The sequence below is a fragment of the Myotis yumanensis genome, unplaced genomic scaffold, assembly GCF_028538775.1.
Source record: "Myotis yumanensis isolate MYYU_CA2020_CCGP unplaced genomic scaffold, mMyoYum1.0.hap1 SCAF_2, whole genome shotgun sequence".
Classification (NCBI taxonomy): Eukaryota; Metazoa; Chordata; class Mammalia; order Chiroptera; family Vespertilionidae; genus Myotis; species Myotis yumanensis.
The window spans coordinates 32,258,871-32,271,534 of NW_027223753.1; the positions used below are offsets into that span (position 1 = coordinate 32,258,871).

General features: G+C 38.7%; 1 protein-coding gene across 2 annotated transcripts in view; it reads right to left on the bottom strand.

The window, feature by feature from the left end:
- The window catches only part of STIL (STIL centriolar assembly protein), a 42,214-nt gene that overhangs the window by 25,329 nt on the left and 4,221 nt on the right, over positions 1-12,664 (bottom strand). For both annotated transcript variants that reach the window (XM_070403317.1, XM_070403316.1), the window contains exons 3-7: positions 11,004-11,116; positions 10,511-10,698; positions 9,837-10,084; positions 5,097-5,180; positions 3,177-3,263 (exon numbers count right to left, since the gene is read on the bottom strand). In XM_070403317.1, coding sequence (XP_070259418.1) covers positions 3,177-3,263; positions 5,097-5,180; positions 9,837-10,084; positions 10,511-10,698; positions 11,004-11,116 — 720 coding nt within the window. The remainder of the gene's footprint in view (positions 1-3,176; positions 3,264-5,096; positions 5,181-9,836; positions 10,085-10,510; positions 10,699-11,003; positions 11,117-12,664) is intronic.

The window sequence follows — 12,664 nt, forward strand, 5'->3', positions numbered from 1 at the left end:
AAAATTAATTTTACTGAGCATTTACTGTCAGTAAGAACTTAAAGCAAGCCCAGTCATTGACAAATAACTGTAAAAATACACTAAAATGAACATTTTTTTATTGCAAATAAAACTATCTTGTAAAGTTAAAAATAAAAGGTAAAAAGTAGAACTTTAAAAGCATCTGAAGAAAGCACAAGAGATTTTTTTCACTTTAATAAATACTCCTGGAGTGGGCAAATCCTTTCTAAGTAAGATAGGAAAGAAATTTATAAATATGACTTTTTAAAAAAAAAAAGTCTGTTTAGAAAAAACATCATTAACCAAAGTTAAGTCAAATGACAAGCAGGAGGGAAAAAAGTTTTGCCATATAAATATAAATATTATTTCTCTACATATTTTACATATATAGGGTGTCCCAAAAAATGTATATCAACTTTAATAGCCATTAGCTAAATTATGAAAATGGAATGTATTTTAATAAACACTGCCTTTATAATTATTCAAAGTGTGTGTATCTATACATGGCAGTCTTTTTGAACAGCAATTTAGCATTGTATACCAAAATTTAAAATTACACTCTTTGACCAGAAAGAACACTTTTAGGAATTTATTCTACAAATACATACATACATACATGTACACACACACAGTCAAGCACTGCTTAATGATAGGGACACATGCTAAGAAATGCATTGTTAGACTATTTCACTGTTGTGTGAACATCACTGAGTGTACTTACACAGACCTAGATGGTATAACCTACTACACACTATGATATACCATAGTCTATGTGTGGTTTGTTGTTGACCAAAATGTTGTTATGTGGAACATGACTAAATAGAGTGAGAAAAAGGTAGTGAGCTCTTTCAAAGCAATGTGAAAAGATTCGCAATCCAAGAGAACAATGGCAGGAGACATGAATAACAAGTTCCCAGAAGGTGGTTATAAAACATTGGAAAAGACCATTACCATTACCTCTCTGAAGTCTTGTTACCACCTCCCCTTTCCCTCACTCCTCTCCAGCCACACTGGCTTCCTTACTGTTCCTTTAAGATGCAAGGTGAGGCCTGGCCAGGTCTCAATTGGTTGGAACATCGACCTATACACCAAAAGGTTGAGGGTTCAATCCTCAGTCAGGGCACATACCTAGATTGTGGGTTCGATCCCCTGTTGGGGAGGCAACTGATGGATGTTTCTATCTCACATCAGTTTCTCTCCGCCCCCCCAACTTCCTCTCTCTCTAAAATCAATAAAAACATATCCTCAGGTAAAGATTTAAAAAAAAATAAGATACAAGGTGAGGTTCCACCATGGTCTTTGGACTTAATGTATCCCCTGCCTCGGACTGCCCCAGGCAGCCAAATGGTTTACTCCCTCACCTCAAGTCTTTGCCTGCCTGTCTACCCTATATAAAATTGTTACTCTTTACCTACCACTACCATCCAGATACACAACATCCTCACCAGCTTATTTTTCTCCACAACTCATCACCTTGTTAAATATTGTTTATTTTACTTATGTTCTATTTACTGTCTATATCTACAGGGTCTTCATTTTGCTTCCTGCCTCATTCCCAATATCATGAACAGTACTGGGTCCATAATAAGTGCTCACTAAGTATTTGTTCAAACACTGTTGGAAGAATTATAAATTAGCAGTCTTCTGTTTTATTTTATTTATTTTTTTAAATATTTTTTTAAATTGATTTCAGAGAGGGAGAGAGAGAGATAGATAGAAACATCAATGATGAGAGAATCGCCGATTGGCTGCCCCCTGCACGTCCCCTACTGGGGGGCATCGAGCCCACAACCCAGGCATGTGCCCTTGGCCGGAATCGAACCTGGGACCCTTTAGTCCACAGGCCAACACTCTATCCACTGAGCCAAACCGGCTAGGGCAGTTTTCTTTTTTAAAGTTTCTTTGTTATACTTGATTTCAAAGAGGAAGGAAGAGGGAGAGGTAGAAACAAGAGAATCATTGAGCGGCTGCCTCCTGCACAACCCACACTGGGGATTGAGCCTGCAACCCAGGCATGTGCCCTGGTCAGGAATCAAATCTCCTGGTTCATAGGTTGACTCTCAACCCCTGAGCCAAGCTGGCGGGACAATAAATTGGCAGTCTTTCTGAAGGGCAAATTAGCATTGTCAACCAAAATTTAAAATTATACTCTTTGACCAGAAAGACCACTTTTAGGAATTTATTCTACAAATATTCCAAGATATGCACACAAAGATAAATGCAAAAAGGACAAGTTTTTAAAATGTGGTATATATTATTTACTATTCAGTTTTAAAATGTGTTAAATCTGTACATGCTAAGATGTAATGATCTACAAAGAATAATGATATAGAGAAAAAAGCAATATACAGAAAAAAATGGTATGCTCCCATTTGTGACTTAATTTTTATAGGCCAGCGTGTGCACTGCATGTTGCAGGAAGGAATCACAAAATACTATTTAATAGTGATTGTCTCTGGGGCTAGGGTCTGGTGGAATGTAGTAGAAGATATTTTTATTGTGTATCTTAATTTATGTCTGTCTGATTTATTACTATATATTTGAATAAAGTTTTTTCCAAAGTGCATCATAGCCACCCAAGGTAGACAGAAACACACCGTGGAATTTTCATTTAATAGAAGAAGAAGGCAAGAGGCAAAGAGTGGTATCCTCAAGTGAGAATTTTAAAAGTTTTGTACAAAGTAACAAAATTAAATGAGGAGGTGAGGTTAGAAATAAAGTGTCCCTATTAATTTCAATGCCTGTACTTTAGTTCCAGGAAGAAAATCAAACATTTCCTCTCAAAAATTTCTTAGAGTGCTAGTAGTATCACTGTGTAACTTAATAAAACACTTGTAACAAATTCAAATTCATTTCAGCCATTTCACTGAAAATTAATCTCTTTATTTATAAAATAGAAGCTAGAATAGATGATGTCTAGGGTTTCCTCCCACTCCTAAAAAGTGTATCTTCTGTGTTACAGTTCTGAGGTTAGGCAAGTAAATTCCTTCATATTTCCAAATATAGTGCGACCTCACCTTTGGTATTATTCCTATTTAATATAAGGTTTGTTTTTCTAATGTACTTGTTCTTCTAGTTTATAAGTATTATAAAAGGTTAGGCTTCGCATGAATTTTAAGATCAATAAAATATGAATGGAGGAAAAGATCAAAATAAAATACCACAATATCACTTGCCTTTCTTGAATAGAGGAATTGAACATGTATCGCAAGCAGCAAGCCCACACCTGAGGACTATAGATATGCATAATGCCAGAGAGCCATCTAAAAAAAAAAAAAAAATAGAAATAAAAAACTGTAGTCATTTACAAATTGATACTTAATATACTTTAGATTATCTTGTTAGGGTAATATGACAGAGACTCTTGGCATTCACCAGCAATACGTTAAAGACTCATAAATAAGAAATCTATGAACACTAGACCATGATAATAATTAAGAGAGAGAATAGGTACAAATATATAAATAGAGAGCTTCTTTCTCTCAGTCCTTTTCCACCTGAGATGAAGGGAAAATGGTGGGAGAGAAAATGGTTAACAAGCCCAAAATAATAGTTACTGAGAGGATTAAATACTGTAACATACATAGGTAGCCTGAAACATAAAAGGCTCTTAATAAATATTCATTTAGTGAGAAAGAAAAGTACCATATGATTTCACTCATATGTAGAATCTAATGAACAAAATACACTAACAAACAAGAAAAACAGACTCATATATAGAAAACAGACTGACAGTTGTCAGAGGGGAGAGGGGTTGGCGGACTGGGTGAAAAAGGTGAAGAGATTAAAGCAAAAAAAGCCACACAAACTCTTAGACCAGTGGTTCTCAACCTTGACTGCACGTTAGAATCACCTGGGACTCTTTTTAAAATCCTGATTTCTGGGCCTCATCCTCCGGAAATTCTGTTTCTTTGATATGGGGTGGGGCAACAACATTAGTAACAAAGAAACAGAATTTCCGGAGGATGAGGCCCAGAAATCAGGATTTTAAAAAGAGTCCCAGGTGATTCTAACGTGCAGCCAAGGTTGAGAACCACTGTCTTAGACAAAAGTATGATGATTACCAGAGGGAAAGGGGGAATGAGGGAGGTATAAGAGGGCACAGGAAACAAATGGTGATGGAAGGAGACTTGACTTGGGTGGTAAACACACAATATACAGATGATGTATAATAGAATTATATACCTGCAGCCTATATAATCGTATTAACCAATGCCACCCCAATAAATTCAATTAAAAAATATTCACTTAGCATCAAAGGCCCAGAGCCAATAGCAGAAGCAAAGCAAACAGAATTAAGTAGATTTCATGACCCACAGGACATTTGTGTATTCTCGTTTTTAAATTTTGCACATACTATTTTCTCACATGGGTTCCCTCCTCACCAATCCTCCCTTCTATGATCCAAACACTTAAAGGTCCAGCTCAAGAGTACTTTCTCTAAGAAAATGTCCACATCATCCCTCTTACAAGTATTAATAATGCTCACTATTGATATGTTGCTCATTTCATAGCAAATCATATACTTCCTTATTTTTTCTCTCTATGCATGAATATTTGAATATTTTACCACCTTGCCTTGATTATAAATCTCTTGAGGAGCTTTAAATCTTAATACAGCACCAAACATAATACTATACCTATGATAAGCACACAATAAATATGGAATATAAATTTCTGACTGAATAATTTGTTTAAATGTCATTAATCACTAACTCAAAAGAGGAAACCATTAACATTTTAGGGGAAGTTCTAAAAAATTGCCCAACAATGAATTTAAAGTGTTATTCTAGCCCTGTGTTCTTCAACGTGCCTTAAGGACAACGAGTAGTGAAGTTAAAGAAACCGTGCTCCAACGCTTTGACTTCAATCAGAAGAGCCCAACTTTACGTTTTATACATTGAAGTTCTTCCTAAGATTGGACAAAAACCTTGTTTTAACTGATTCTGCTATTAAAATAAGAAAGCTTAAGAATCATTGGCTGTTGTGGCTTTATAAGGTAATCTAACTATTAATTACATATTCATAGTATGTTTGTCATACACATTTGAACACATATGTGACTGAAAAGGTTTCATAAATAATGCAACACTTACATTCCCACTAATGGTAGAGAATAAACCTTGGGATCAGATTCCAGCAAAAGTAACAATTTGCGTGTTTCATCCATGGTAAGATATCTAAACAGAAAACATTCATGCAAAAACAATTGTAAGTATGTACTTTTTACCTTTAAAAGAGATCATCTGAGTGCTGAAGCACATTTTAGGCAGGGGAGATAATTCAAATGAATAATTTCTTTCACACACATGTACACAAAGAAAACAGTTCAAAGTATAAAAAAGTACTCCAGTAAGAGGAGATTAAAGATATTCAATATCTTAAAATTCAATCTATTAAAATGGTCATTGAAAATTACACACCCTTTAAAAAGGTTTTGCTCTAAAAGTGTCAACTTATTTTAATAAAAATTATTAAAATCAAGGCTAACAATTTCAGAACCATATAGGCTTCCCAGGGAGAAGTGAATTTTCTTTTACTGTAAGTGTTCAAACATCCAGGTGACTTGATAAGACTGCAACAGATGTAACTTCTCACTGAAGGAAGCTGAATTAGGTGAGATATAGTCAACCTTCATGTACTATAGTCCTCCAACCACTATCACAGAACTTTGGAACTATCATGATAGAACTCAAAAGTTCACTAGTCTCTAAAAGGATATTATAATATATTTATACTTTGTTATTATGTTTATTACTTACAGTAAGTTTTAAGGATATGAATAACTACAGTAGAATTGTGGCGAGTGAATTTCATTGGTATGGCATTAAAATACAAAAATTAAAACAATGCTATTTGTGATATTAAGTCTCAATAGTCTACTGAGGATATATTTAATTGCTATAATAACCCTAAAACAAAGATAACGAATTTATCAGCCCATGTGACAAGATGATTAAGCCTGAGTTGTCAGGGGATTTATTGGTGACACACTTACACATATTTTGTAAGCTCTTCTGCCTTGCTTACCTGATAAATTCCTACTCTCTAAGAACCAGCTCAGGTTTTCCATGATTTTCTCAGGCAATTCACACATACCTTCCTGCTTCCCCCACACTGTACATAAACCCCTATTATCTTTACCCACATCATGTTTACACATTAATATACTTAATGGACAATAAGTATGCCTTTTAAAAATCCATTTAATTCCAGTGTCTAACATAATACCTATTCCATAATCTACACTAATAAAAGAGAAACATGGTAATTGGCGTATGACCGCTACCCTTCCCATTGGCTAATCAGCATATCCTTATGCAAATTAACTGTCAGCCAAGATGGTGGCCGGCTTTAGGCTTGGGGCGGTGAGGAGCCAGCCAGCGATCTTCCATGGCAGCAGCTGCGGCGGCGGCTTTAGGCTTGGGGCGGTGAGGAGCCAGCCAGCGATCAGCTGCGGCGGGGAGCTGGGGGGGCCGGGGAGGAGCCAGCCAGCGATCAGCTGCGGCGGGAGCTGGAGGTGCCCCGGCCCAGGCCTAAAGCCTCAAGCAGAGGCTTTAGGCCTGGGCCGGGGAGGAGCCAGCCAGCAGCAATCTTCGGAGGCGGCGAGATGCCCAGGCCTAAAACCTCGGCCTGAGGCTTTAGGCCTGTGTCAGGGAGGAGCCAGCCAGGGATCGTTGATGGCTGCGGTGGCGGGGACCTGGGGGTGCCCCGGCCCAGGCCTAATGCCTGGGCCAGAGGCTTTAGGCCTGGGCCGGGGAGGAGCCAGCCAGTGATCCTTGATGGTGGTGGCGGCCCGAACCCGGGCGCAGCCAGCCAGCGATCCTTGATGGCCACGGTGGCTTGGAGCTGAGGGTGCCCTGGCCCAGGGCTAATGACTCGCCAGAGGCGTTAGGCCTGGGCAGGGGCCAAACCAGCAATTGGTGTGAACTACAGAGGAAACACCTTTTCTGACCTCTGATTGGTTAAGCTCTCTCTATGCCACTGGTAATATTCTTAGTAACTTGGGTAATAAGAGTCCAAAAAGTGATCTAGGGTTTTTTTTACCACACTCCTGGAGAAAAAAATGAAGGTCTGCTGCTGGAGGGTTAAGAAATGTCATATCCTGTCCTAGCCAGTTTGGCTCAGTGGATAATGCCTCGGCCTGCCCAACGCAGATTCTGGGTTCAATTCTGACCAAGGGCATGTACCTAGGTTGCACGTTCCTCCCTGGCTCCGGCCCAGGTCAGGGCTCATGCAGGAGGCAACCAATCAAAGTGTTCCTCTCACTTTGATGTTTTTCTCTCTGTCTTTCCCTTTCTTTTCCACATTCTCTAAAAATCAATGGAAACATATCCCCAGGTGAGGATAAAGAAAGAAAGAAATGTCATATCCTATGAAAGACACTTCTTGAAAATGCCTAAAGAAAGTTGTCATTTTTTCATGGTAAAGGGACTGGAGTCCGTGTTGATGAAAACACCTTGCTGGCTGCGGTGACTGGCAGTGGCTGCAGCAGCGGGGTGATGGGGCTGTTGCCTTCCCCTGATCAGCCCGGTCGCCTTCCACAAAGGGAGGCCAGACTGTGGCTTAGGCCCGCTCCCCAAGGGGAGCAGGGAGCAGGTAGTAGGACATCCCCTAGGGCTCCCAGTATGTGATAGGGGGCAAGCTGGGCTGAGGAAACCCCCTCCCCAGTGCACAAATTTTTGTGCACCGGGCCCCTAGTGGATCATAATAAATTAGGGTAAACAAATGGATGTGGTCAAGGAAAAGGGCAAATGTCATAAATTTAATACATAATTATAGAAAATAAGGGGCAAGGAGAATGGAAAATTAGAATATTGAACATCATGAGTTACTGGTAGCATGCCAAGGGGTCACAGAAGGATTATTTAGAGAAAGGTAATTCACTAGTAGGTGGGCATGGGTACTAAGGAAAACAAATTAATATTTTTGTTAATTAACACAAATTCCCATGTCCCAACTTTACTACTCTAAGGAAATTACTTTTTTGTTTTTGTTTTTTATTAATCTTCTCCCAAGGATATTTTTCCATTGCTTTTCAGAAAGAGTGCAATAGTGGAAAGGAGGGAGGGGGAGAGAGAAACATCAACATGAGGGAGATGCATACAGTGATTGCCTCCCACACTCACCCCAAGTGGGACTGGGGATGGAAACTGCAATCCAGTGCCCTTGACTAGGAATTAAACCCGAGACCCTTTGGTCCTCGGGCCAACGCTCTAACCCAGCCGTCGGCAAACTACGGCCCGTTTGAAATGAATAAACCAAAAAAAAAAAAAAAAGACCGTACCCTTTTATGTAATGATGTTTACTTTGAATTTATATTAGTTCACACAAACACTCTATCCATGCTTTTGTTCCGGCCCTCCGGTCCAGTTTAAGAACCCATTGTGGCCCTCGAGTCAAAAAGTTTGCCCACCCCTGCCCGCTGCTCAGTTGCTCACACCGGCCAGGACACTCCATGTAAATTAAACATTACACTTAATTCAGACATTTTTATCACCATCACATTTAACCATTCCATGATTCTGGAATATACCAACACTTTTTTTTTTTTAATGCCACTCCAACCAGAAAGGTCAGCATGTGGGACTCAAAATGGGATCTTTCTTGCTGTTCTAGGAACCCTTTGAAAAGAAAATCCTCCCTTCTCCTTATCCTCTTTTGAAGAGGCATTTTTTTAGAGAATAAGATTTGGAGTTGAGTGTACCTTGGCAAACATTTCTGGCTCTAGAGACCTAACAGGAACTAGGGTGGAGTCTAGTGGGAAAGGAAGCCAGAAGTGAACTGCTTAGACTTTAAAGCAGAGGGTGCTTACATTGTCTAATCTAGCTCCGTAGACAATGGGTAAAGAAAGTAGATGAGGATTCAGGGAAGCAGCCCTGCTGAGGAGCAGAAAGCATGCAATTTGGCTTACATTTCCTAAGAAACTAAGAGTGCTGATAGGAAGCTGGAGAGGATACTGCTCCAGCTATGTGAGGAAACTCCACCCTCAAGTGGTTGACAATTTGGTAAGCAAAAGTACTACAAATTATTATTTATCTCCTTTCTCTATCTGCAATGCTCATTATTAATAACTAAATGATTTAATAATGAAGGAATTCTAAAGCCTCTTTTAGGCTCATAATCACTACTAAAGTCAAGGAGGAAAAAAGACAAAGTAAAAAAAAGATGACCTAAAACCTAGGCAAAATACAAGGAATAAAATGGTATTATAGGGAATAATTTTCCTTATATTTTCAAATCATAGAATACTGCCAATTTTAATATAATTTTTACCACTAATTTTTTGGATATGGTAGGCGCAACTCTTTGAAAGAAAACTATACTGAGCAAAAAATTAATAACTCCATTTTCATCTTCCCTGGTTATTTATCTAGCACTGCAGATCTCTGGCATGTAAACTGACTACACAATTATTTCATACTAGAGGCCTGGTGCACAAAGATTCATGCACTTGGAGTGGGTCCCTCAGCCTGGCCTGTGCCCTCTCGCAGTCTGGGACCCCTCAGGGGATGTCCAACTAATGGCTTAGGGATGCCTCAGAGGCGAAGGCGGAGGTGGGAGAGGCTCCTGCCACCGCTGTTGCACTGGCCAGCCATGAGCCGGCTTCTGGCTGAGCTGCGTTTCCCCTGTGGAAGCGCACTGACCACCAGAGGGCAGCTCTTGTCTTGAGTGTCTGCCCCCTAGTGGTTAGTGCACATCATAGCGGCTAGTTGTTCTGCTGTTAGGGTCAATTTGCATATTACCCTTTTATTATATAGGATTATATGCATATCGTGAAAATATACTAATGTGATCAACATTTAAAATTTTAGATTAATAGATCTTTTACTTACCCATATTTATAGATACCTTGAACTTGAGAAATGTTCAGATTACTGCTCAAGTTTCTTGCCAGAGCTGTAGGAATAATGGAGATGGGCTTCACCGGTATACATTTAAAGGTATTTGCTAGAGTTACTGCTGCCCAGTGTAAGTCAAAATCCACATTGTCCAAACTCTCGCTGGAAGTGATATGAGCTCTTAAGGAAAGCAGTTTACTACAATCCAAGGAATCTTTGCTACGTACATGGTGCTGCAGAGCCTGAGGAATCAACATTATACAATTATTTAAGAATTATACAATTAACATTTCCTCTTTTCAGAAACTCTCAATGACTCTACATGACCCATATGACAAAGTTCAAATTCATTAACCTGGCAGGCAAGGCTCTCTATAATCTGGCCAAACTAATATTCCAGTCTGACTGCACACAAATCCAGCAGAAATGTATACCAGTAAAATCACCCTGAGCATATACTGCACTTAGCTATCCTGGTCACACTGCTTCCTTTTCTGGAATGCCACCCATATTACCTATCTAGGATTTCTGCCCTTAGAAACCATGTTTAATTGCATTTTAGGTCAACAAATTATTACGAATACTTAGTAAATATGTATTTATTAAAATACAACATAGTTTGATTCTTGTGTTCAATTAAGAATAATCAAGTTGTCAACAAATCTCACCTTAAAAGCTGAACTGAAGTCATCTGCATTGTGAACTATTATTTCTTTTGAACAAAGTCCATTAGTTTGGACTTTGCACGGAATCACAAAGTCCCCAGGAAGAGAAGCAGTAGGGGTTCTTTCAGAACATCCAGGTACTTCTCGACCAGGATCAAAGCGATCTACTGTCAATATCACACTTTCTTCATCTAAAGTACAAAAATAGCAATTATTATTTAGCATGCCAACTAAAAATGTGAAACCAAGCAAGCAAGCATACATTATAACAAAACACTGTATTCATACTAATGGTAACACCAAACTCTTAGCATACACATATATTTTTCCACCTGACCAGACTGTGAACTCTGTGATGAATAGTGTCAACTTTTATTCTTTTTCATCACTGGCATACAGCAAAGAACATTAGCACAAAATACATTACAATAATTGGCTAGATCAGTAAACAGAAACTCTATTATAGTAATAAAAACAATTTATTAAAGTATATTACCTTCATCTACTGTGAGAGAACCAAGTAAAAAACATGGCAGGTTCTTTTTATTCTGCTTAGCATGTCGACAAGCAAGTCGGATTGTCTTCTCAGTTACCACAAGCTTTGGATTTCTGAAAAACAACAAGTCTTTTATAAAGGCAGTGGATCTGATATCCTAAAACACCCTCCTGCCATGAAATGCTGCCTGAAATATAACTCACATCTTTAAAAATGTACAGAAAAATCATTGTCAGAAAATCCCAAGGTCAAAGGCTGCCAGGAAATCAGAACTACAATAAGCAGACACTGAGGTTATATCTGTTCTCTAGGCACTTGCTTACTTTAATGAATCAGAACAGGGGATGAGAAACTATGAGGCTAGCCTCCTTTTTTTGTAAGATTTGATTGAAATAGTCACATCCATTGTTTTCTTATTATCTAGTATGAATATAAAATATAAATATTATCCAAATGTTTAAAGAAATATAAAAGGGACTAAAATATGAGCAAGGAATAAGATAGTATTAAAAATACTAGCCCTGACTGGGTTTGCTCAGTGGTTAGAGCGTCGGGCCATGGATTGTTAGGTCCAGGGTTCGATTCCGGTCTAGGGCATGTACCTTGGTTGCAGGCTCGATCCCCAGTAGGGGGCATGCAGGAGGCAGCTGATCCCCAGTAGGGGGCATGCAGGAGGCAGTTTCTCTCTCATCAATCCAATATTAAATATATTAATAAAAAAAATATATATATATATATATATTATATATATATCCTGAACAGTCTGGCTTGGTGGATAGAACATCAGCCTTCGGACTGAAAGGTCCCAGGTTCGATTCTGGTCAAGGGCATGTACTTTGGTTACGGGCACATTCCCAGTAGGAGGTGTGCAGGAGGCAGCTGATCGATGTTTCTCTCTCATCAATGTTTCTAACTCTCTATCCCTCTCCCTTCCTCTCTGTAAAAAAAACAATAAAATGTATTTAAAAAATATATACATATATATTTTTAAAAAATACTGGCCAATTTGAAAAAAAAAACCACACAAAAAACTTGCAGACTTAAAAACAGAATCAATTAAAAACTCAGAGTATTATATAGGGCGTCCCAAAATTCACACAAGATTTGCAATTGAATTGAATTGCAAATCTTGCGTGAATTTTGGGACACCCTATATAACCAACTGGAGATAGGTACACAAATGTTTATTATTCTATAAACTATACATATCCTATATAATAAAAGGCTAATATGCAAACTGTCCCCTTGACCAGGAGTTCAACTGGGAGATTGACCAGGGGGCGGGGCCGGACAGCCAACTGCCCATGGCCCCGCCCCCACCATTGGCCTGATTGGGGTGGGCCGGCCAGACCCCACCAGTGCAGGAATTTGTACACCGGGCCTCTAGTATATTATAAACAGTCTTTCACATACTGGTGTATTATACTTCCATGTTTAAAAAACCTAAATGAACAGGTTAGATGGCAACTAAGCACAGCTACAAAGAAAATTAGTAGAGTTGAAGAACAAAAGGTATTACTCAAAATGTAGCACAGAAAGATAATAGGAAATATAGAAAAGGAAAAATGAACAAGCCTAACAAATATTTAATTGAACTTCTCCAAGACTGTTTCTGTCAGATACCACCTTTCTCTTAAATACTCTTTGACTTGTATCTTCCA